The sequence below is a fragment of the Bubalus bubalis genome, chromosome 18 (assembly GCF_019923935.1).
Source record: "Bubalus bubalis isolate 160015118507 breed Murrah chromosome 18, NDDB_SH_1, whole genome shotgun sequence".
NCBI lineage: Eukaryota > Metazoa > Chordata > Mammalia > Artiodactyla > Bovidae > Bubalus > Bubalus bubalis.
Window position 1 is genome coordinate 64882533 of NC_059174.1, and position 23207 is coordinate 64905739.

The 23207-nt window shown below is 43.3% G+C and overlaps 1 protein-coding gene and 1 non-coding gene across 5 annotated transcripts; both read right to left on the reverse strand.

The window, feature by feature from the left end:
* Positions 1-1415: 1415 nt before the first annotated feature.
* LOC102400587 (zinc finger protein 211) lies at positions 1416-23053 on the reverse strand. Of its 4 annotated transcripts, none has more exons than XR_006640220.1 (4): positions 22698-23053; positions 21013-21593; positions 4650-4735; positions 1416-1463 (listed from the first exon to the last, which is right to left on the reverse strand). XR_006640220.1 is itself a non-coding variant. In XM_044931782.2 (4 exons), exons 3-4 carry the CDS (start codon positions 21071-21073, stop codon positions 13169-13171), a joined length of 918 nt encoding a protein of 305 aa, XP_044787717.1. In that variant the 5' UTR covers positions 21074-21239; positions 21467-21593; positions 22698-23052; the 3' UTR covers positions 9943-13168. The 4 variants fall into 4 exon arrangements, 2 of the variants coding, with proteins under 2 accessions (XP_044787717.1, XP_006067352.3); XM_044931782.2 differs by lacking the exons at positions 1416-1463; positions 4650-4735 and adding an exon at positions 9943-14025 and having other exon boundaries at positions 21013-21239; positions 21467-21593; positions 22698-23052; XR_006640219.1 differs by lacking the exon at positions 1416-1463 and having other exon boundaries at positions 3129-4735.
* On the reverse strand, positions 7983-8054 carry TRNAW-CCA. The gene has a single exon. It is a non-coding gene; the product is annotated as a tRNA-Trp (tRNA).
* Positions 23054-23207: the final 154 nt, after the last annotated feature.

A 23207-nucleotide genomic window follows, 5' to 3' on the forward strand; every position in this document is an offset into this window, starting at 1 on the left:
TCAGTTTTGGTCAGGGACCAAAATAAGTCAGAACCCTCACTGGGAATGTGGAGATTTTGCACAGGCCTGAAGCAATTGCACATGAGGGAAACGTTCCCCTAGAAAAGGCTCTTCCTGTGGTTACCAAACCTCTTTGCACTGCGAGAGACACAGGTTGCATCCCTAGTCTGGGACGAAACTAAGCCCTTGCACCACAACTACTGATCCAGCAGCGCTCTAGAGCCAGAGGGATGCAACTACTGAGCCTATTTGCAGCAACTCCTGAAGCCCACGTGCCTAGAGCCTGTGCTCCACAAGAGAAGCCTCCAAAAGGAGAAGCACAAGCACTTCAACTAGAGAGTCTGCTCTCTGTGCCACAACTAAAAAAAGCCCATGAGCAGCAAAAAAGACCAACTACAGCCAAAAAAAATTTTTTAATGAAAAATGTATTCCAAGAAGTTATTTAATGACATATCTAGAATTATACATCACACAAATACAAAAAAAATGTTGTACACTTTAAATACATGCAATTTATTGTAAGTCAACTCCACATCCATGACACCATTTAAAAATCAAATATACAAAACTTTTCTTTTTATAACCATTCTGCTATGGTTTATGAACTACATTCTTAAAATTATCTGTAGCTACTATATCTGTAATGGTACATAAAGAAGACAATGGTGGGCTATTGACAATGTTTCTCAATTCCAGTGACATTATGTTGGCAACTTGACTTTGGCTATGGTGGGAATATTTACACCACAGATATTGGCAGGCACTACAAAGCAGAGACTAATCTACTATGTAACTGAAAGTCTGGACTTAAGACTGAGGTAGCATATGTTAATAGTTCAGATTTATCCTAAACGTGTATAATGTATATGGCCATTGCACTATGCAAAGTATAAAATTGAGAAAAAATAGAGAACATATTCTTTCAGTATTCCAGATTACAATTACATTGAGAAAAGAAGTCACTGACTTTGGTCACCATTGGTGAATGGGTGAAATCTCACATATGTCTTTGATGTTTGGCTGATCTCCTACTTGTCAAGAGAAAAAATACCCAAATCTAACAAAATAAAGGAAGACAAAATATACAAATAGAAATTCATCCAAACAAGATGCACAAGTTTCTTTTTCATGTGCATGAAAAAAAGAAATAGACACACGAAAAAGAAACAAAACTCAAATCAAGAATTCTGCTGCTGCTGCTGCTGCTAAGTCGCTTCAGTCGTGTCCAACTCTGTGCGACCCCATAGATGGCAGCCCACCAGGCTCCCCCGTCCCTGGGATTCTCCAGGCCAGAACAGTGGGGTGGGTTGCCATTTCCTTCTCCAAGGCATGAAAGTGAAGTTGCTCAGTCATGTCTGACTCTTCATGACCCCATGGACTGCAGCCCACCAGGCTCCTTCATCCATGGGATTTTCCAAGCAAGAGTACTGGAATGGGGTGCCATCGCCTTCTCCGCAAGAATCCTGAGAGAAATGCAATTAAAATTATTTCACAGTGGGTTTTACAGTCTTCATTGGAGGTGTCTGCATGCATTCAGTCTTAGTTTTTAAGCTAGGTTGCTGAAGTGTAGGTCCCAAAGAAAGGTGGGTAAATTCTTGTTAATTAACAATCATTAGCTGGTGACTTAACATTTTTCAGGAAGTGGTGGTAGAAAGCAGTGAGACAAGGAGTAAAGGGGTTAGGAAGAGCCTTGTGCACCAGGCCATGTGAGGGCCACAATTAGTCTGTCAGAGTCCCTCACAATTCCCAGAACAGTGAGTGGGTCAACTGCATAACAGGGCAACACAGACACCTGGTGTGAGTATATGAAAAGATAAACAGGATATCTGAAACCAATCACTGCATATGGCGGTGAAAGCAGTGCCAAGGCTGGGTTGACACCCATGACCCAGTCCGGAGTGCCTGCCTTAGTGCTGCTGTCCCAGTGAAGAACTTCCCAAACAGGAGTGTTAATAGGAAGATGTGCACTGGGGGGCCCTGGGGGAAATAAAGATGTCAGGTGTGGGTAGTTCATGTGAGTAGTTTACAGCAAATGGAGGCCCTGCTCTGAGGGGCAGAAGAGATACCAGTTGATATGTGCAGTGTAGAGGAACTGCTCTCATGAAAGGTCTGGCAGTAGTGAGCTCTTGTGGAAGTTCCTCTGCCTAAGCTGGACACCCCTTCTTTCACAAATGGCAAATAATAATAGAATCACAGCAGTAGTTTTGTCGGGTAGATAAATGTCATTTAGGTAAAAGGCATCAATGTTGTATGCCAGAGAAAAAGATACTTCTGTCCATCAGTATGGGGCTGGGGTATGAGCAGGACTCGTGGGGCAGGAGGATTAAGGAGGGAAGAAATATCAGGATAATCAAGGTGTTCTTTAGTCCCCAAACCTGAGGGTGGGGCTGGGCGGGGGGTAAGGAGTGAAGTGACCAGACTCTTCAAACCCTGAACCAGGCAACCTGACACTGAATCCCAGATCCCCGTTCATTGCTGGGAGATCACAAGCAAATGATGCATCCTTTCTTTGTCTCAGTTTCCACAAAAGAGAGGATCCATTTGATGCACAGTAACTACATCAGTTTTTCCCACCATTACCACCTCAAACTCCTCCATCACTGCTGTCCACATTTGCTATATTCATAAGGCCCTTTCTCCCATGTGAACTCTCTGATATTTACTCAAGTGGCACCTTTGGATAAGCCTTATCACAATCCTAGCTCTCTTATTGGAGAAGGCAATGGCACCCCACTCCAGTACTCTTGCCTGGAAAACCACATGGATGGAGGAGCCTGGCAGGCTGCAGTCCATGGGGTCGCTAAGAGTCGGACATGGCTGAGCGACTTCACTTTCACTTTTCACTTTCATGCATTGGAAAAGGAACTGGCACCCTACTCCAGTGTTCTTACCTAGAGAATCCCAGGGACAGGGGAGTCTGGTGGGCTGCCGTCTATGGGGTCGCACAGAGTCAGAAATGACTGAAGCAACTTAGCAGCAGCGGCTCTCATAAAGTTTTTCTGCAATGTGAATTTTCCTATGGATATGGAGAAGCTGTATTTGAGTAAATGATTCCCCAAATTCACTGCACTCAAAGAGGTCTTTCTCCAACGTGAACTCTCTGATGACCACCAAGGCTTGACTTATCAATAAAAGATTTCCCACATTCACTGCACTCATAAGGTCTTTCTCCACTGTGAACTCTCCAATGATAATGAAGGCTGGAAATACCAGAAAAGAATTTCCCACATTGACAGCACTCATAAGGCCTTTCTCCACTGTGAACTCTCTCATGATACCGGAGCCCAGTCCTAGCAGCAAAAGATTTGCCACATTCACTGCACTTGTAAGGGAGGCCTTTCTCCAGTGTGAACACTCTGATGATAATGAAGGCTGGAGCTACCAGTAAAAGATTTCCAACATTTATTGCACTCATAAGACTTTTCTCCAGTGTGAACTCTCCGATGATGTCGAAGACTGGAGCTACTAGTAAAAGATTTCTCACATTTATTGCACTCATAAGGCTTTTCTCCAGTGTGAACATTCTTATGGTTACTGAGTTGCTCATTTCGACTAAAGAATTTCCCACATTCGCTGCATTCAAAAGGTCTTTCTCCACTGTGTACTCTCTGATGATTACAAAGCATAGATCTAGTAGTAAAACATTTCCCACATTCATTGCACTCATATGGCTTTTCTCCAGTGTGAAGTCTCAGATGATAAAAGAGGGATGACCTATTAGTAAGAGATTTCCCACATTCACTGCACTCATAAGGCCTTTCTCCAGTGTGAACTCTTTGATGTGCAAGACAACTGGATTTATGGGCAAAAGATTTTCCACATTGACTGCATTGATAAGGTTTTTCTCCAGTGTGAACTCTCTGATGTTCAATTAAGTTGAACTTTTGGGTGAAAGATTTATTACATTGCTTGCATTCATAAGCATTTTCCCCACTGTGGATTTTCCTGTGGGCAGTGAGGTTCTTCCTTCGGCTAAAGGATTTCCCACATTCATTGCAGTCATAAAGCCTTGCTACACAGTGAACTCTCTGATGGGCAAGGAAACGGAATCTGTGGCTAAAAAATTTTCCACATTGGCTGCATTCATAAGGCCTTTCCTCAGTGTGAACTTTCTAGTGCTGAATAAGGTTAAGTTTTTGGGTGCTGGCTTTCCTATGTTTGCTGAACTCACAAAACCCTTCACTAGTGAGGACTCCCTCATCCTCAACAAGTATGTCTATGTGGCTAGAGACTATCTTGCCTTCTTTCCAGCTCTGATGACTTTTTCCACTGTGAAAAACAGCTTCACACTCCTTATTGTTGTTTTGTTTCTCCCTGGTATTAGTGTCCTGTTGCTGAAGTTCCATGCTGGCCACAAAGTTGTTCGCTATCTCCATTTTGGGAGAGAGATTTTCTCTTCCATGCATCATGCAGCTCTTCAAAAATGTGGGGCTGCCCATACCAAACTGGAAGGATTTCTGTTCAATGTGCTGCATCTGGTGCTGTTGAATGTTTGCAGTGAAAAAGAATTGTTTCCCACATGTCCCACATGTGTATGCTTTCTGTCCACTATTATTAATATTTCTTTGCTCTTCAGTCAAATGTGAAACGTCTCTCAAAACTGGGGTACATATCTTACAGGACTGGACATTCTCAGAAGATGAACCTACCCTGGGAGTGCTAATTTGTGACACTCCTTCTGCAGATTCGCTCTGTTCAGAAGGTATATCTCCATCCTGGGTTCCACACCAAAAACCTGAAAACACAGAAGTGATGGTCAAGTTCTTGTTCACTTTATTGGAGGGAATGACACACAATTGTACATGACACATGAAAGAAGCAGTCCACAGAATTGTGTTCAGGATATGAAGTTGGAGTCAAACTGAGGAACCAATGAGTCAACCTCACGTCAATCCCCCCTAAAGCAGTTAACCTCCCTCTCATTCCCAGTTAAAAAAAAAAAAAAAAAAAAGCCTGCTGCCACATCCTGCCTGCTGTCTGTGGACCATGGTAGGTGTATCTCTTCAGGACCTTGCTTTGGGTAAGATCCCCTGTCCATTAAACCACTGTTGTCTCTGGGCTCTTTGGTCTTGAAGCTGGGCAACTGTAAGGTTTTTTCAATCTGTGTGTGCACTCAGTTGCTTCAGTCGTGTCTGACTCTTTGCAACCCTATGAACTGTAGACTGCCAGGCTCCTCTGTCCATTGAATTTTCCAGGAAAGAATACCGGAGTGAGTTGCCACTCCCTTCTCCAGGAGATCTTCCCAACCCAGGGATCAAACCCGGGTCTTCTCCATTGGTAGGCAGATTCTTTACAGTCTGAGCCACCAGGGAAGCCCTATTCTTCAATATACACTGCAACTTCAAATGAATGAAATATGAAAATGGTGACTGTTAATAAAGGTGTACCTCAATATACAAACTTGAGAAAAAGAAAGTGAAAAGTCTCAGGAACAAAAACAAAGTTTGGGGCATTCCTGATGGCCCAGTGGTTAAGAATCCACCTTGCAATACATGGAACACTCATTTGATCCCTGGTCTGAGAAGATGCTACATGCCCACACTCTACAGACTGCAACCCACAAGTACTGAAGCCCTTGAGCCCTACAGCCTGTGCTTGGCAACAAGAGAGCCACCATGAGAAGCCCTCACACTGCAATGAAGAGTAGACCCTGCTCTTCTCCTAGAGAAAAACCATGTGCAACAACAATGACCAGCCAAAAAATTAATAAATAAATCTTAAAAAGAAAAACACAAAGCTTGCACCATGGTGTATGTTTTGTTTTTAAATTTTTATTGGAGTATAGTTGATTTATAAGTTATACATATATACACTTTTTATATTTTCATACAGGTTACTACAGAATACTGAATAAAGTTCCCTGTGCTATACAATGAGTTCTTATTAGCTATCTATTTTACATTTAATACTGTGTATATGTTAATCCCTATCTCCCCATTTCTCCCCTGCTTCCCACCCTGGTAACCATAAACATGTTTTCTACATCATGACTCTATTTCTGCTTTGTAAATAAGTTCATCTGTACCAAGGCCTCACATAGAATTGGTATCATATACTTGTCTTTCTCTGACTTACTTCACTCAATATGACAACGCATAATGCTGCCAATGGCATTATTTCATTATTTTTAATGGCTGAGTAATATTCCATTATATGTATACCACATGTCCTTCATCCACTCTTCTGTCCATGGACATTTAGGTTGCTCCCATGTCCTGGCTACTGTAAATAGCTCTGTAATGAACAATGGGAATGGGGTGCAAGTATCTTTTCGAATTACGGTTTTCTCTGTAATATATGCTGAGGACTGGGGTTAGTGGATCATAGGGTAGTTGTAAACATAGTTCTTTAAAGAACCCCCATGCTGTTCCTCATTATGGTTATACCAATTTACATTCCCACCAACAGAGCAGGAGGGTTCCCGCAGCACGGTATGTTTTACTTTCTGCACATGACTGCACCTCTCAACTAGACATACGTATTCAGATACAAGTTTTTTTTTTTTTTTTTCCATAAAAGTAAAGTCATACTTGGTATACAGATATGTATGTGTATGTGTCCGTGTAAGACATCTATGTACCTTCATTTATCAAGCTGCCTTCTTCCTTTAGGGCCTGCTTTATTGTCCCTTGTCTGTATGCTCCACACAGCCTGGCTCTGGGCCACCACTGGCACCTCGGTCCCTGCAGGGTCCCTCCTCCAGGGCAAAGAGACTGCCTGCAGGTCCCCAGGGAACTCTCTGTGCAAGTCAGGCCCCTTTCTGTCCTCCTCCAAGCTGTCTCTGCCTCAGGACAGAGATCAAGTGCCTAAAGGTGAGGAGAGGTGGGAGAGGGGCATGGTTCAAGGCCATGGTGTCCCCAGGAATCCAGGAAGATGAGATCAGGGCCACCTGATTAGGTGGCTTCCTGTCCTGGGGGACCTTCCAGAGGATGCTAGAGTGCAGAGGGCACAGCCCTGAGGCTGGCTCCCCATACTGGGACTCTGGAGGTGGGGGGAGTCCCAGGGAGAACTGAGCCCCTCGAAAGTGGGCAAAGCTCCTTTTCTTTCTTGCTCTTCTTGGTGCAGCCTCTGGACCCGATTGGAGGGGTGTATGCAATGCTGTGACCTGGGGGTGCACACTTGGGCGGGAGCCAGGGCCACAGTGGTGAAAAGGCAGGGCTCAGCTTAGGGCAAACACTCTGAATTTTGTGTCTAGGATCCAGTCACTATTCCACAGCCTGAGTGAGGGTGGGGTATACCGCCTATGGGATGAGGGAGGGTTCTCAGTCTAGGGGTCCTTCCTAAATAGCCCTCCTGGGGCACCACCAACTCCAGATGTCTCCGGGAGTCTGCCGGTGGCCCCATTCCCCACTCTGTACCCCACCTGGCTCACCTCCTTTCTCATCATCCCCTCTGAGAGGGGAGGGGGCCCAGGGAGGAAAAGTCCTTATCAAGCTCCATGTGGAAGAGGGGAGCAGGAAGAGTTTCAGTGGACTAACCTTTGTAGGGTTCCCCCTACAATCCTTGGGCTCTAGTCTACCTGAAAAGCCCAGACAGGAACCAAGAGGCCCACAGTGACCCCAAATCCCTGTCCAGGTCTTCTCCAATTCAGGGGTGTCTGAAAAAGCAACCCAAGAAGTGGGGAAACCCAAGAAGGTGAAGAGCTGTTGGAAACCAACAGTCAACAGTTACAGAAAAGAACAGATGAAAATCATTTGGGGGACTTCCCTGGTGGTCCAGTGGTTAAGACTTCACACTTCCACTGCAGAGGGCATAGGTTCAATCCCTGATGAGGGGACTAAGATCCCACATCAGGGCCAAAATATAGAGGGGGAAAGAAAGAAAATCACTTGTAAGAGAGTAGAGGTGAGGTGAGGTGAAGTCACTCAGTCGTGTCCGACTCTTTGCGACCCTATGGACTGTAGCCTACCAGGCTCCTCTGTCCATGGGATTCTCCAGGCAAGAATACTGGAGTGGGTTACCATTTCCTTCTCCAGGGGATCTTCCCGACCCAGGGATCGAACCTGGGTCTCCCGCATTGGAGGCAGACGCTTTAACCTCTGAGCCACCAGGGAAGAGAGTAGAGGGTGTCACAACCCCTTCCAGTGTAACTGGTGGGATCGCTGCACTTCCCTGGAAGAATCAACTCACAGAAGGACAGGCTGTGTGCTGCCTGGGTAGGTGTGTGTATTGTAGGGGGTGGGGTGTCTTTCCTAACTCTTTTTCTTGTTGACCTTGTTGAATTCAGGACACAGTACCTCAAAAATTGGCCCCTTGGCATACTGGATAACACAAACTCAAAGAGGTGAAAAAAACCATTGAATTAGGGAAGTTCACTCTGACTTCCCCATATTCCTACCTCCCATCACCCCCACATCTTGCTTCCCTGAAAGTAGATAAATCTCCCAGGTGAAAGGTCCTTCTCTGTACCAGCGGGTACATTCTAACCACTAGAGACAGAGAATTCACACTGGAGAAAACTGTATTAACATACCTTGTTACTTTTTCACCAATTTACTGCTGCTGCTGCTGCTGCTAAGTCGCTTCAGTCGTGTCCAACTCTGTGTGACCCCATAGACGGCAGCCCACCAGGCTCCCCTGTCCCTGGGATTCTCCCAGCAAGAACACTGGAATGGGTTGCCATTTCCTTCTCCAATGCATGAAAGTGAAAAGTGAAAGTGAAGTCGCTCAGTCTTGTCCGACTCTTAGCGACCCCATGGACTGCAGCCCACCAGGCTCCTCCGCCCATGGGATTTTCCAGGCAAGAGTACTGGAGTGGGGTGCCATTGTCTTCTCTGCACCAATTTACTACCTATAGCCAAAACCCCTAGTTTTTGTCATTTTTAAACAGTTAATCTTTTTGGTCTAAATGTATAAAACAAACCTTGACACTCTTGTCAGTTCTTCAGGTTTTCATTCTCATGTGAAGGCGCTGATGTGCGTGTAAAAATTCAGTAACATTTATATGCCTCTCCTGTTTAATTTTAATTTAATTTTAGTTTAATTTTCAGACCTAACCATGTTCTGACGCAACTTCACAATCATGTCTGCCCATTTTCTTTTGTGTAAAACACATTTATACCATTCAACTCAAGCAAAAGGGAAGCTGGGTATTCAGAAAAAGAGAAAACTGGATTGGAGAGAACTTACCCAGTTTCTACTACAATCCCTCAGTTTGATCACCAGACACCCATTTATTATTTCACCTACACATTCAGCACTTTCAGCCCTCTTTACTGGGACAACTGTAAACCACCTCCACTTATTAGGTCTCAAGTTAAATGGTAGCCCCTCTGTTCTTAATCTATGCTGAGACAAGTATGTAAACAAAATGATGTTATTTCTCGCCATCCCTTCCTATAGATAGTTACGGAATGGGACACAATGGAACTATGCCTACAGCAGAAAAGAAAATCACAAACAATAATTTCTATATACAGCAAACATGTCAACAAACTTGTCATTCAAGAATGGATGCAACAAAATGACTGGAAGTGAGAAAATTAATACAAAATTAACACATATAAAGGGAAGCTAAGGTTCTACTTAAAGACAGTGGAAAAGGGACTATAATTCCAGTTAAAGAATCACTGATGATAGAAAGGAATGATGATTTGAGAAATACATCTGAATCTTGACACACATGTCATTAACTGTGTAAAGTATGAACGATATTTGCTTAGAGATTTAGAATGAAAGAATTCCTATGCAGAGCTGGAAGAACACATATTCCTATGGAACAAATGAATCAATACTTGATACTCCTTGTAATGTCTAGAAGTATTTATAACTGTGCTGTAATGTGTTAATTTTTTTAGTTTAATAAACAAACTGAATTTGAAATAACTAATAAAATTTAAAATTGTTTTAATGAGAAGATAAATAACAAGGGGTAGGAAAAGAAATTCACAAAAATAACAAGATATATTTAAATCCAAATACACCAACTATTACAGTAACTGGTTTGAAATAAACATTCAAAGTAGTGGGTAAATACTTTTTGACAGCCGTAAACTTCCTTGGAAAAGGATTTAATTTTCATCAAGTGATGTTCAAGAGAATGTTTTGAATTTCTATTCGAAGAACAACTAATGTTGCATAGGCGACTCAAACACCTACAGCTACAGATGCTACAAATACACATGACCACCCGACAAGTCTTCCTAAAAAGTCTCATCTAATCTTGGCAGGCTGAAGGAAAACAAGGCCATGAAAAATTCAACTACCCACATACCTATCATGGGGTCAGAAGCAGGCCTGCCAATTCTGTGTCTCAAAATTTAGATATAAGAAACAGGTAAGACAGGGGTAGGATCCAACTGTTATTCCATTTATATATACATTTGAAAACAGTCATTACAAAAGTAGAATATGCTCTTGTATCAGTAACGTTAATGTTGAGAATGAATTAAAACTGGCAGGAGGAAACCATTTTCAGAGGTATACACAAGTATCACAAAGTTAAAATGTACATTTTAAATTATGTGCAGTTTATTGAAAGAACTCCACATTCATTAAATGATTTTTTAAAACAAATACGTAAAACCTATCTCTTTAAAAAATCATCCTGGGGCTTCTCTGGTGGTCTAGTGGTTAAAAATCTGCTTGCCAATGTAGGAGACATAAGTTCAATTCCTAGTCTGGTAAGATCCCACATGCCATGGGGAAACTAAGCCCGTGCACAAAAACTGCCGAGCCAGCCCTCTAGAGCACATGGGCTACAAGTACTGAAACCCGGGTGCTCTAGCCCCTGCAAGCTGCAACTACCGAAGGCCACATTCTCTCGAGACCGTGCTCCAACAAGAGAAGCCACTGCAATGAGAAGCCTGCACACAGCAACAAGATTAGCCCCCACTGAATGCAACCAGAGAAAGCCTGTGTGCAAGGAAGACAGCGCAGACAAAAATAAATAAAAAAATCATTCTACTATGGCTTTATTAGCTACATTCTTAAGTGGCTGTTATCTGTATGGTAGAAAAAAAACACACACACACAATGGTGGGCTACTGGCAATGCTTCCCAACTCCATGTTCAGGGACATTATGTTCGCAATGTGACTATCGGCTACGATGAGAGTATATACACCAGGAAAATTGGCAAACACTACAAATCACGGCTTAATTTACTATATGATTCAATGTCTGGACTTAAGACTGAGGTAGCATATGTTAACAAGGCAGATTTATTTAAACCCTTTATAATGTATGGGGCCATTGCACTACGCATAGTTTAAAAAAAAATGAAGAAAACACTCTTTTAGTACTCTAAATTACAATTCCATGCAGAAGTCATTCACATCATTGGTGAATGAATGAAATATCACAAATGTCTTTGTTTCCCCAATCCCATATTTGTCAAGGAAAGAGAAAATGGCCAAATCATACAAAATAAAGTACACAAAAGAACAGAAATTTAACCAAACAGGAGATACAGGTAAAAAATAGACACATGGGGGGGGGGGGGGGGGGGAGCTCAACACTAATAATTCTGAAGGAAATGCGATTTAAATTATAATTCTAAGTGAGGTTTTACAGTCTTCATTGGAGGGTTTGGCCTGCATTCAGTCTTAGTTTTTAAGATAGGTAGGTCAAGTGTGGGTTCCAAGATGGGGGAGGGCAAGTTCTTGCTAATTAACAATCACCATTTTAGTGAGTTATATTTTTCTGGAGGGGTGGGAAGAGCAGTGAGGTGATGGGTAAAGGAGTTAGGAAGAGGAGCCTTGGAGACCAGGCCTTGTGAGGGCCACAGAAGACATTCTTAGTCATTCAGTGTCCCTCACACTGTTCAGAATGGTGAGCAGGTAAACCACGTGATGGGGAAACAAGGTCAATGATCCTCTCCAGGCTGCCTGGTTCAGTGCTGCTGTCCCTAAGAATTTATCCACCAGGAGGATGTTTGCAGGAAGGAGATAAACACTGGGAGAGGTAGAGCTTGGAGCCCTGGTAAAATGCACATGTCAGGTGTGGACAGTCCCTGCTGCTAGGGACAGAAGAGAAGCTAGTGGACATATGCAGTATAGAAGAATCATACATATGAATGGTCTGGCAGCAGTGAGCTGTTATGGAAGTCCCTCTACCTCTCTAAGCTAGACACCTCAAATGGCAGTAATGTTGAAAGCCACAGAAAAGAAACTACTGTTCATCAGAATGGGACTGGGGTATGAGCAGAGATATTCTGGTGGGGCTGGAGCAGGGCAGAAGTATGAGGATGGATAAGGTATTCTTTTGGTCCTCAAAATCGACGGGGTAGGTGGAAGAGGACTGAGATGAACAGACTGCCCCTGTCCTGAACAAGGCAGCCTGGCACTGAATCCATATCCATGTCCATTGCTGGGAGATCACATATAGATGACACATAATTTCTATGCTCAGTTTCCTCCCTAGAAAGGGGCCATTTGCTGCATAGTGACTGCACAAGAACTTCCCACGCTGTTACCACCTCAAACTCTGCCAATGTCAGTACCATATATATTTGATATACTCACAAGGCCCCATACAGCATGAAACTTTCAGATGTTGAAACAAGTGGATTTGTAGGTGAAAGATTTATCACGTTCCTCCACTCAAAGGCTTTTCTCTAGTGAGGATTTTCCCGTGGATATGCAGAAGCTGTCTCTGGCTAAAGGATTACCCAGATTTACTTCATGCAAAAGTCCTTTCAACAGTGTGACCTCTCTGATGATGACGGAGGCCTGATCTATCATTAAAGGATTTTCCACATTCACTGCACTCAGAAAGCTTTTCTCCAACGTGAACTCTCTGATGATGACAAAGGCTTGACCTAGCAGGAAAAGATTTCCCACATTTACTACGGTCATATGGATTTTCTCCACTGTGAACATTCGTATGGGCACTGAGTTGTTCGTTTCGGCTAAAGAATTTCCCACATTCACTGCACTTGAAAGGTCTTTCTCCACTGTGTATTCTCTGATGATTACAAAGGATCCACTTACTGGTAAAAGATTTCCCACATTCAGTGCACTCAAAAGGCCTTTCTCCAGTGTGAACTTTCAGATGAGAATAGAGGGCAGACCTAGTAATAAAAGATTCCCCACATTCATTGCATTTATAAGGCCTTTCCCCACTATGAACTCTCTAATGTACAGACAAACTAGATTTGCTGACAAGAAACTTTCCACATTGGTTGCACTGATAAGGCTTTTCTCCAGTGTGAACTCTCTGATGTTCAATTAATTTGCCCTTTCGGGTAAAAGATTTATCACATTCCTTGCAATCAAAAGGCTTTTCTCCAGTGTGGATTTTTCTATGGGCAACGAGGTATTTCCTTCGGCTAAAGGATTTCCCACATTCTGTACAATCATAAAACGTTCCTCCACAGTTAAATCTCTGATGTGCAAGGAAACCGGACTTGTGGGTAAATATTTTCCACAATGGCTGCATTCAAAAGACCTTTCCCCAGTGTGAACTTTCTGGTGCTGAGTAACACTATTTCTTTGGGTGCCGGCATTCCTAACTTTGTTGGACTCACAAGACTCTTCAGTAGTGAGAATTCTCTCATCCCGAACAAGTATGTCTGTGTGGCTGCAAGCAATCTCGCCTTCTCCCCAGTTCTGATCGCTTTTGTCACTGTGAAAAATAGCTTCACACTCCTTACTGTTGTTCAGTTTCTTCCTGGTATTACTGGCCTGTGGCTTAACTACCATGTTGGCCTTGAAGTCATTCACAATCTCCATGTTGGTACAGAGATTCCATGTTGCATGGATTGTCCAGCTTTTCAAAAATGAGGATCTCACCACATCATACTGAAAGGGTTTCTCTCTAATGTATTGCTTCTGGTGCTGCTGAATGTTTGCAGGAAAATAGAATTCTTTCCCACATGCCCTACATGAGTAGGCTTTCTGTGTCCTATTTGTTCCTTCCTCTTCAGCCAAATGCAAAATGTCTCTCAAGACTGGGACACATATCTTACAGGGCTGGGCCTTTTCAGGGGACAAAATGGCCCTTGGGGTCCTAATCTGTGAGACTCTTTCTGCAGATTCGCTCTGTTCAGAAGGTGTCTCTTCATTCTGGACTCCACGCCAAGAACCTGAAAACAAACAAGTGATGGTGAAGTTCTGGTTAACTTTCTTGAAGGGAATGAAGGGAAGTCTCTGACTCTTTGCGACCCCATGGACTGTAACCTATCAGGCTACTCTGACCATGGGATTTTCCAGGCAAGATTGCTGGAGTGGGTTGCCATTTCCTTCTCCAGGGGATCTTCCTGACCCAGGGATCGAACCCAGGTCTCCTGCACTGCAGGCAGACGCTTTACCATCTGAGCCACCAGGGAAGCCCTGAAGGGAATGACACCATCACACTTGTACATCTGCCACATGAAAGAAGCAGTCTATACAATCATGTTCAGGACATGAAATTGGAATCAAATTGAGAAAGCACCTGTTCTCATCAAGCACAGGACATAAGGACTAGATGTGACCCAAGGTGAAAGGTGTGCTCTACAATTCACTCCTCTGTTAATGGCTTTTACCAAGACCATATCTGACACTGGCTGGGGACACTGTGCAGAAGTATACTGAACATGAGTGCCCCAGAAAATCTGGCTGCAACAAGTGGCTGGTGTTCAAGAAACAGTAAAGCATACATGCATGTTTAAGGACATAAAAAATTTTGTCAATAAGTACCACAAGGAAAACAAGTGTGAAGCCCACATGAGATAAGTGGTTTATAGAGGAGAGAGACAATGAAACCCAGGCTACAGTCAGACTAAAAATGGGAAGTAGCATAAACGACAAGTTGGCAGAATGTCAGGAATAGAGAAAGACAAGAGAAGTCATGTGTAGCCACTGGCTATAGCACTACAACACTAGCCAAAGGATGGAAGTCATATCTTCCTGGTATGATTTGAACACAGACCTGACATCAAGCCCTTTCCCACTTGCCATTCATCTTGGCCAGAGACTCTCCAAGCTCTTTTGCTGAGACTAGAGTCATGTCCATCCTGTGAAGCCCAAAGGACTCTCATTCCCAGTTGAATAACAACATGGGTTACAAATGATACAAGTCCTAACTGATACAAGTCCTAACTGCAATCTAGTTAACTACAACCACTATGCTGTACATTACATCCTCAGGACTTATTCACTTTAAAAGTAGAAGTCTGTAACTTCCAACACCCTTCAGACATTTCACCTACCCTAATTTCCTCATTCTGGCGATCGCTAATCCTTTGTCTATATCAGAGTTTGGTGTTATTGTTTTAAAGATTCATTGTATATATATAATCACATACTACAGATAAACAGAAGATGGATTACAAAAGATTGGGTCCCCTCATACATGGCTGTTTTTCAATAAATTTACACGGCATTACACAATCTGTAGTTAGATGAATCTACAAGTGTGAAAATTTCAGACTCAGTGGTGTGACTACAGAATTTCAGCATCCGCAGATATCAGTGTAAGCACGTATGCTGGAACCAAAGCTCTGAGAAAACAGGAAGAATTGTATTTGTCTTTCTCTGACCTATTTCACTCAGCATAATGCCCTCAAGGCCCTTCTATGTGGTTGCAAATGCCAAGACTGCCTTCGTTTCCATCTCTTGGATAGGGTAAAATAATGCCACAATAAACATGGAGTACAGGTATCTTTTTGATAGGATGATTTCACTCCTTCTGGATAAATACACAGAGTTGGAATTGCTGGATCATACTGTAGTTCCTTATTTAATATTGTAGGGATTCTCCATGCTCTATTCTACAGTGTCTGCAACAACGTACATTCACCCCAAGTGTGCACAAGATGCCCCCTTACGTCACATCTTCCTCAGCATTATTTCTTGTCTTTTCCTAACAGACATTATAACAGGTGTGAGGTGGTATCTCAATGCCGTTTTAATTTTGCATTTTCCAGGCCATTAGTGACATTGAGCTTTTTTTATGTACAAGGTTTTCATTTGCATGTCTTATTTGGAGAAATGTCTTCTCAGCTCTAACAGATACTAGCTTCTTTGAACTGGTCCATAGCAGTGAAAGCCCAGAATCCTATCCACTAGGCAACCACAGAACTTCAGTAAGGATATTTAAAAATTATGAGGTAGGAATTCCCTGGTGTTTCAGGGCTAGGACCCCGCACTTTCACTGCCAGGGGCCCAGGTTCAATGCCTGGTCAGGGAAATAAGATCCCGCAAAACTGACAGAGCGGAGGGGGGGGAGGGGAATTATAATTCCCCCCCCGCTCTGTCAGTTTTATATATATGTATATATACATAAACTACCCACAAAGCCATAGAGCGTTATATGGGAGGAGTCTTAAATCATTTCTAAACATATAATGCAAATTTTATCATAACTAAATTTAAAAAAAAAGAAGCAAATAGAGCTGATAAGCTAATAAAGGTGAGAAAATAAAATCATACAAAATGCTCAATTAACACCACAGAAAGAAAGAGTGGTAGAGTAACACATGAACAAAGAACAAGGGCAGGGCTTCCCCGGTGGCTCAGGGGTAAAGATTCCGCCTGCCAATGCAGAAGACTTGGGTTCAATCCTTGGTCTGGGAAGCTGCCACATGGGGTGAGGCAACTAAGCCTGTGAGTCACAACTAGTGAGCCTGTGCTCTAGAGCCCAGGAGCTGCAACTACTGAAGCACAAATGTTCTAAAGCCTGTGCTCCTCAACAAGAGACGCCACCACAGTGAGAAGCCCAAGCACCTCAACTAGAGAGTAACTCCACTTGCCGCAACTAGAGTGACGTATGCACATCAATAAAGACCCAGCAAAATAAATAGCCAACCAGATTTCACTTAAGCAAGGCTATCATGAATAAAGAAAATGACACAGTGACAAAGGAGTCAACTTCCGCAAAGCATCAATTGACAGGATATATGGACTTCTACAGACTACCAGTCTACTCCATCTAAGAGCAGAATAGTCTTAAGTGAAAGAAAGTGAAAGTCGCTCAGTCGTGTTCGACTCTTTGCGACCCCATGGACGGTAGCCTACAAGGCTCCTCCCTCCATGGGATTCTCCAGGCAAGAGTACTGGAGAGGGTTGCCATTTCCTTCTCCAGGGGATCTTCCTGACCCAGGGATCGAACCCAGGTCTCCTGAATTCTAGGCAGATGCTTTAACCTCTGAGCCACCAGGGAAGCTCAATCTGACATGAAACATTCACAAGACAGAGCACATCACAGGCCAGAAAACACACCCTAGCAAATTTCAAACAACAGAAATCATACAATGTCTGTTCTCAGAGCACAGTGAAATTATACTAGAACCAATAACAAAAAGATAGTTGGAAAATCACACAATACTGAGAAATTAATCAAAATAAAACATGGGTCAAAGAAGAAAAATCAAGGTTAATTTTTAAGTATTTTGAAATAAACACACTTCTTGAAATATGTGTATGCAGTGAAGGCAGTGTTTTAGGGCAATATATAGCATCGAATGCATGTATTAGAAAAGAAAAAAGGTCTAATAGCAATCTTCTTAGGAAACTAGAAAAGGAGAAAATCAAATCCAAAGGAAGAAGAAAAGAAATAACTTTAAAAATCGACAAAGAAAAACCAACAAAGTCAAAGCTGGTTCCTTAAAATGGACATTAAAGGATAATAATGAAATAAACGGGAATCTCCAAGATCATAAATGTGATAACCTAAATGAAATGGTCAGTTTCTTGAAAAATACAGTCTACCAAAACCCACAGAAGTACGTATATTCTAAATATGTATACATCTGTTAAAGTAGCTGAATCAATAAGGAATAACCTTCCAAAACAGAATTCCACTGGCCCAGATTGGTTAACTGATGAAATATGACAAACACTTCAGGAAGATACACAATTCTCTACAATGGCTTTCAGAAGACAGAAACAAAAGGACTGCTCCTAACTAATTCTGTGAGGTCAACATTAACACCAAACCAAAGACACGAAGAATAAAGTATACACCAATATCTCTCATGAACACAGATGCAAAAATACAAAGTATTACTGAATTGACTCAAAAACTACATAAAAAGAATTATACATCATGACCAAGTGGGATTAAGGAATGGTATGTAAGATGTATTTCATACATTATTACGATATCTACAGCACACTAATAACATAAAGACAGATATATACTCCAGTGAAACACAACAGAGACTTGAGATTCTATATATCATCCCTCATAACGTGTGATCCAATAATTACTGACAAGACCAACACCATTCAACGAGGACAGTTTTTTCAACAAATAGGTTGTTAGGTACTTCCCTGGTGGCTCAGACACTAAAGAGTCTGCCTACAATGAGGGAGACCCGGGTTCAATCCCTGGGTTGGGAAGATCTCCTGGAGAAGGAAATGGCAACCCACTCCAGTATTCTTGCCTGGAAAATCCCGTGGACAGAGAAGCCTGGTAGGCTACAGTCCTTGGAGTCGCAAAGAGTAGGACATGACTGAGCGACTTCACTTTCACTTTCTTTTCAACAAATAGAGTTGTTAAAACTGGATACCCACATGTACAAGAATGAAGTTAGTGTCTTACTTAATACCATACGGGCTTCCCTGGTAGCTCAGTTGGTAAAGAATCTGCCCATAATGTAGGAGACCCCGGTTCGACTCCTGGGTCGGGAGGATCCCCTGGAGAAGGGATAGACTACCCACTCCAGTATTCTTGGGCTTCCCTGGTGGCTCAGTTGGTAAGAACTGGGTTTGATACCTGGGCTGGGAAGATCCCCTAGAGAAGGGAATGGCTGGCTACCCACTCCAGTCTGGTCTGGAGAATTCCATGGACAGAGGAGCCTGGCAGGTGACAGTTCATGAGGTGGCTAAAATTACAAAATTCTGAGGTGGGACAAAAAAAGGGACAACTTTCAAAATGTTGGATTCAGCCATGATTCCTTGCCTATGACAATAAAGGCAAAATCAACAAAAGAAAAAGTAGTCAAGCTGGGCTTCAAAGCAATGAATAATTTCCATTTTATATGTTAACCTGTATCATGTGCCTGTGTGCCAAGTCGCTTCAGTCATGTCTGACTCCATGTGACCCTATCTATGGACTGTATCCTGCCAGGCTCCTCTGTCCATGAAATTCTCCAGGAAAGAATACCAGATTGGGTTGCTATGCCCTCCTCCAGGGGATCTTTCTGACTCAGGTATATGTCTCCTGTGGCTCCTGCATTGCAGGTGGATTCTTTACTATTGTGTGTGTGTTTGTGTGTGTTAGTTCCTCAGTCGTGTCCAACTTTTTGCGACCCCCATGGACTGTAGCCCACCAGGCTCCTTTGTCCATGGGATTCTCCAGGCAAGAATACTAGACTGGGTTGCCATTTCCTTCTCCAATGCATGAAAGTGAAAAGTGAAAGTGAAGTCGCTCAGTCATGTCTGACTCTTAGCGACCCCATGGACTGCAGCCTATCAGGCTCCTCCGCCCATGTGATTTTCCAGGCAAGAGTACTGGAGTGGGGTGCCATTGCCTTCTCCAAGAATATTAATCTACAACAACCAAAATTAAAAAAAAAAAAAAAAAACCCTGATTAAGAAATGGAAAAAGGAGTTGCATAGATATTTTTCTAAAGATAAACAAATGGCCAGTAAACACACTGTTAGGGGAAAAAAATCAAAAAGTTACACAAAATAGAAAATGCCAGTGCAGATATAGAGAAATCAGAACCTTGAAAAAGTTTTGCATAAACGCCTCAAGGTCTGTTTCAGTGCTGACCACGTCAGTGGCAACAGTGTGTTGCATAGTCAGCAACAAAAACATGTCAGGTCCAGGAATGGAGCAAAACATGCACACCACGCATTCAAACAGATACTCAAACAAAGAGAGGGGAAGCAAGGAGGGATCTATCAGTTGGACAGCAAAACTACTAACCCTGACAGTCTCCCAAGGAAACAGAAATAAAGGCAAAAATAAACAAATGGGACCTAATCAAACTTACAAGCATTTATTTGCACAACAAAGGAAACCGAAAACAAAATGAAGAGAACATACTAACTGGAAGCAAATATCTGGAAATGATGCAATTGATAAGGGCTTAATTTCCAAAATATATAAACAGCAATACAACTCAATAACAAAAAAACAACCAATGCACTGGGAAAAAGGGCAGAAGACCTAAACAGACTTTTGTCCAAAGAATACACACAGATGGCCAATACAGACATGAAATGACACTCGATCATTGCTAATTATCAGTGAAATGCAAATCAAAACTACAATTAGGTACCCCCGAAAAACTGTCAGAATGGCTAAAATTAAAAAGTCTACAGTTAACAAATGTTGATGATGGTGTGGAGAAAAGGGAAGTCTCTTACACTGTAGGAATGTAAATTAATGCAGCCATTATGGAAAAATGTATGGAGGTTCCTCAAAAAACAAACTAGTTGTCATATAATCCAGCAATTCCACTTCTGGTAATATACCCAGAACAAACTATAATTTGAAAAGATACATTCACCCAAATGTTCATAGCAGCCCTATTCACATTAGCCAAGACATGGAAATAACCTAAATATCCTAAGACATGGAAATAACCTAAGGTAAGACATGGAAATAACTTAAGATAAATGGATAAAAATGTGGTACATATACACAATGTAATATTACTGAGCCATAAAAAAAGAAATAATGCCATTTGCAGCATCATGCATGGACCTAGACATTATCATTCTAAAAGTGAAATGAGTAAGAAGTAAAAACAAAAATACCATATGGTATCATTTATATGTGGACTCTAAAATACGACAAATGAACACATCTAGGAAACAGACTTACAGACATAGAGAACAGACTTGTGATTTCCAAGTAGGAGGCAGGTGGGTGAGGGAAGTATTGGGAGTTCGAGATTAGCAGATGCAAAGTAGTACATACAGGATGGATAAAGCACAAGGTCCTACTCTATAACACAGGAACTATAATCAATATCTTGTGATATACCATAAGGGAAAAGAAAAAGAATATATATGTATGTATGTATGTATGTATAACTGAGTCACTTCACTGTACAGGAGAAATTAACACAAAATTAAAGATTGTATTGAACACAATATTGCAATAAACTTAAAAGTAACAAAAGACTACCGACCTTGAATCCTTAGCAGCAACTTTGGAGCTACCAGTGTTGGGATGTACTCTGCCTTTGCCATAATAATCTCAACACATAACCAAACAATTTAGCAAGAAAGTAGTGGGGACTCCCCTGGTGGTCCAGTAGTTGAGAATCCGTCTTGCATACAGGGTACATGGGTTGAATTCCGGGTCTGGGGACTAGCTCCCACAGTGAAGGGCAAGTAAGCCCGAGAGCTCTGGAGTCTGAACACGCCAAAATTAGAAGACTGCATGCCTCAAGGAAAGAACCTCCTTGCAACAACAAATATACCACCTGCCACAACTAAGACCCAAGGAAGAAGAAGCCAAATAAAGAAATAAATTGAAAACAGAGTCCACTGTCCAGTTGTCACAAGGACAGAGCTGTCCCTGGGAAAAAGGAGAAAGGCAGAGCCTAGCTCAGAGGAGGGAGGTGAGTGTGCAGGCCTTACCCAGCATGCACACAAGTGCAAAGTTCTCCAGCATGACATCCAGGTACAGGTGTATCTGAACCTCATCAAGAAGACACCATTCCTCCCAGGAGAAGTACACGGCCACATCCGCAAAGGCCACCCTACCCTGGTATAACATGGACAAATAACAGTCTCATTCTTGAAAACCCACCGTTCATCTTCCCACACATCTCCCCCACTGCCCAGTCAGATGGAGCCTCCAAAGACCTGGGTGCAAGAACCTTCCTCCTTTGACCTGAACCTTCAGAAAACACAGGCAGTCATTTGAAGCTGACATCCTGCTCTTACCTGTTGTTCACCAACACCAGAAAACAATGAGACCTGCATTGACCTAAACCAGCTCAGACTCACCTCAAAGCCCTTCCATGTACTGGTACCAATTCGAGAAGAAACTTCCACACCGTCTCCAGAGAACCAGTCTGCTCTCATGACCCCGAGAATATAGTTCTCCAAAGTCCCCAAACCGAAGAGTGGCAGAATAGCAGGTGAAGAGCCCCTTAAATGCACCTCAAATGCAGAGAATGCGTGTGTGTGTGTGGCGGGGGGAGGGGGGGGGTGGGGAGTGGTGTTTAGAGTAAGTGAGGGACTGGGAAAAGCTCCATTTACCAAAAGTGCTTCTGCAGCCCTAGCAATCTGTGAAACTGGCCCGCCAAGGAGGAAAGTGACCCTGGAGGTGATCCAGCGGCTCAGGCGTTCCCTGGCCCTCTGGCCGTACGAGAGCCAGGTGACTGGCTAACGTCTCCTCTGTGACATTGTCCCCAGTGATTCCCCGTTTCCCAGCTGTGCCCAAGGAAAACCCACGACTTCGCTCCGCCTCAAAGTCCTTCTCTCTCCCTACACTCCGTTCTTCCAGTCAACGGGTTTCAGAGAATATTTAAAAGCCTGACCCAGACCGTGTCCTTCCGGTGCTCAAAACTCTCCACCACGGCCAGGGCCCTAAGAAAAAACGTACCAACTCTCATCTACCACTTCAGGTGCAGCATGGCCTCAATCCTTGTCCCCCACAGAAACAGGATGGACTCCAGGTTCCCCAATGTTCCCACTTCAGTTGCATCTCCAAGTCTCACTCACACCTCATAACACTGGTCATCAGAAATAGGGACACCACTCCGGAAGGCCTCACTGCACTGGACCAGCAGCCTCTCGCTCGGGGAGTTCATATTCGGGTGGGGGATCGGCCAGGGAAGAAGCCGGAGCATGCGGCCTTTACCTCAGCTGGTTCCCTCAGCGCAGCAGGAGACATTTCAAGGACTCATTTGGATTCCGCCGGGTTATTCCCCGAAGCCGGCGGTGTGCCAGACCCTAAGACCCGCTACTGTCCAGTGAGCACAGAGCCTCCTCTCCCTTCTTGGCCCTTCACCTTGCTCCCAACACCAGACACCAGGACTTCTGACCGGCCACAGACTCTACAGCAATCAAAATGCCCGCCGGGAATACACCGGAAGTCCCACTAGCGGATGTTCTTTCTCCAGGGAACGCCCCGCTTCTGCACGTTCATTGGATGACCGTAGCCTTAGCGCAAGGTCTTCTGGGTAATGTAGGGCCAAGGCCTCAAGCAAGGGAACACTGCCCCCCCACCCCCCTACCCGCCCCAGCCCCCTCCCCCCCCCTCCCCCCCCACAGGAAACCTGGGAAGAAAAGCGAAACCGCTAGGGAAGGATCGCCGAAATCCTACCTGTTGTGGGGGAGGTGTTTCATCCTTCTTAGGTGGGCTGAGGAT

Bases quoted from the DNA above. Each gene is read 5' to 3' on its own strand.
- LOC102400587 (XM_006067290.4), bottom strand. From the start codon at position 22,730: ATGTCTCCTGCTGCGCTGAGGGAACCAGCTGAG. The intron at 21,594-22,697 runs GTAAAGGCCGCA...ATGTTATACCAG, and splicing joins CGCTGAGGGAACCAGCTGAG to GGTAGGGTGGCCTTTGCGGA. The intron at 14,026-21,466 runs GTAAGGCCTGCA...GTTTGTTTTCAG, and splicing joins TGCACTTGTGTGCATGCTGG to GTTCTTGGCGTGGAGTCCAG.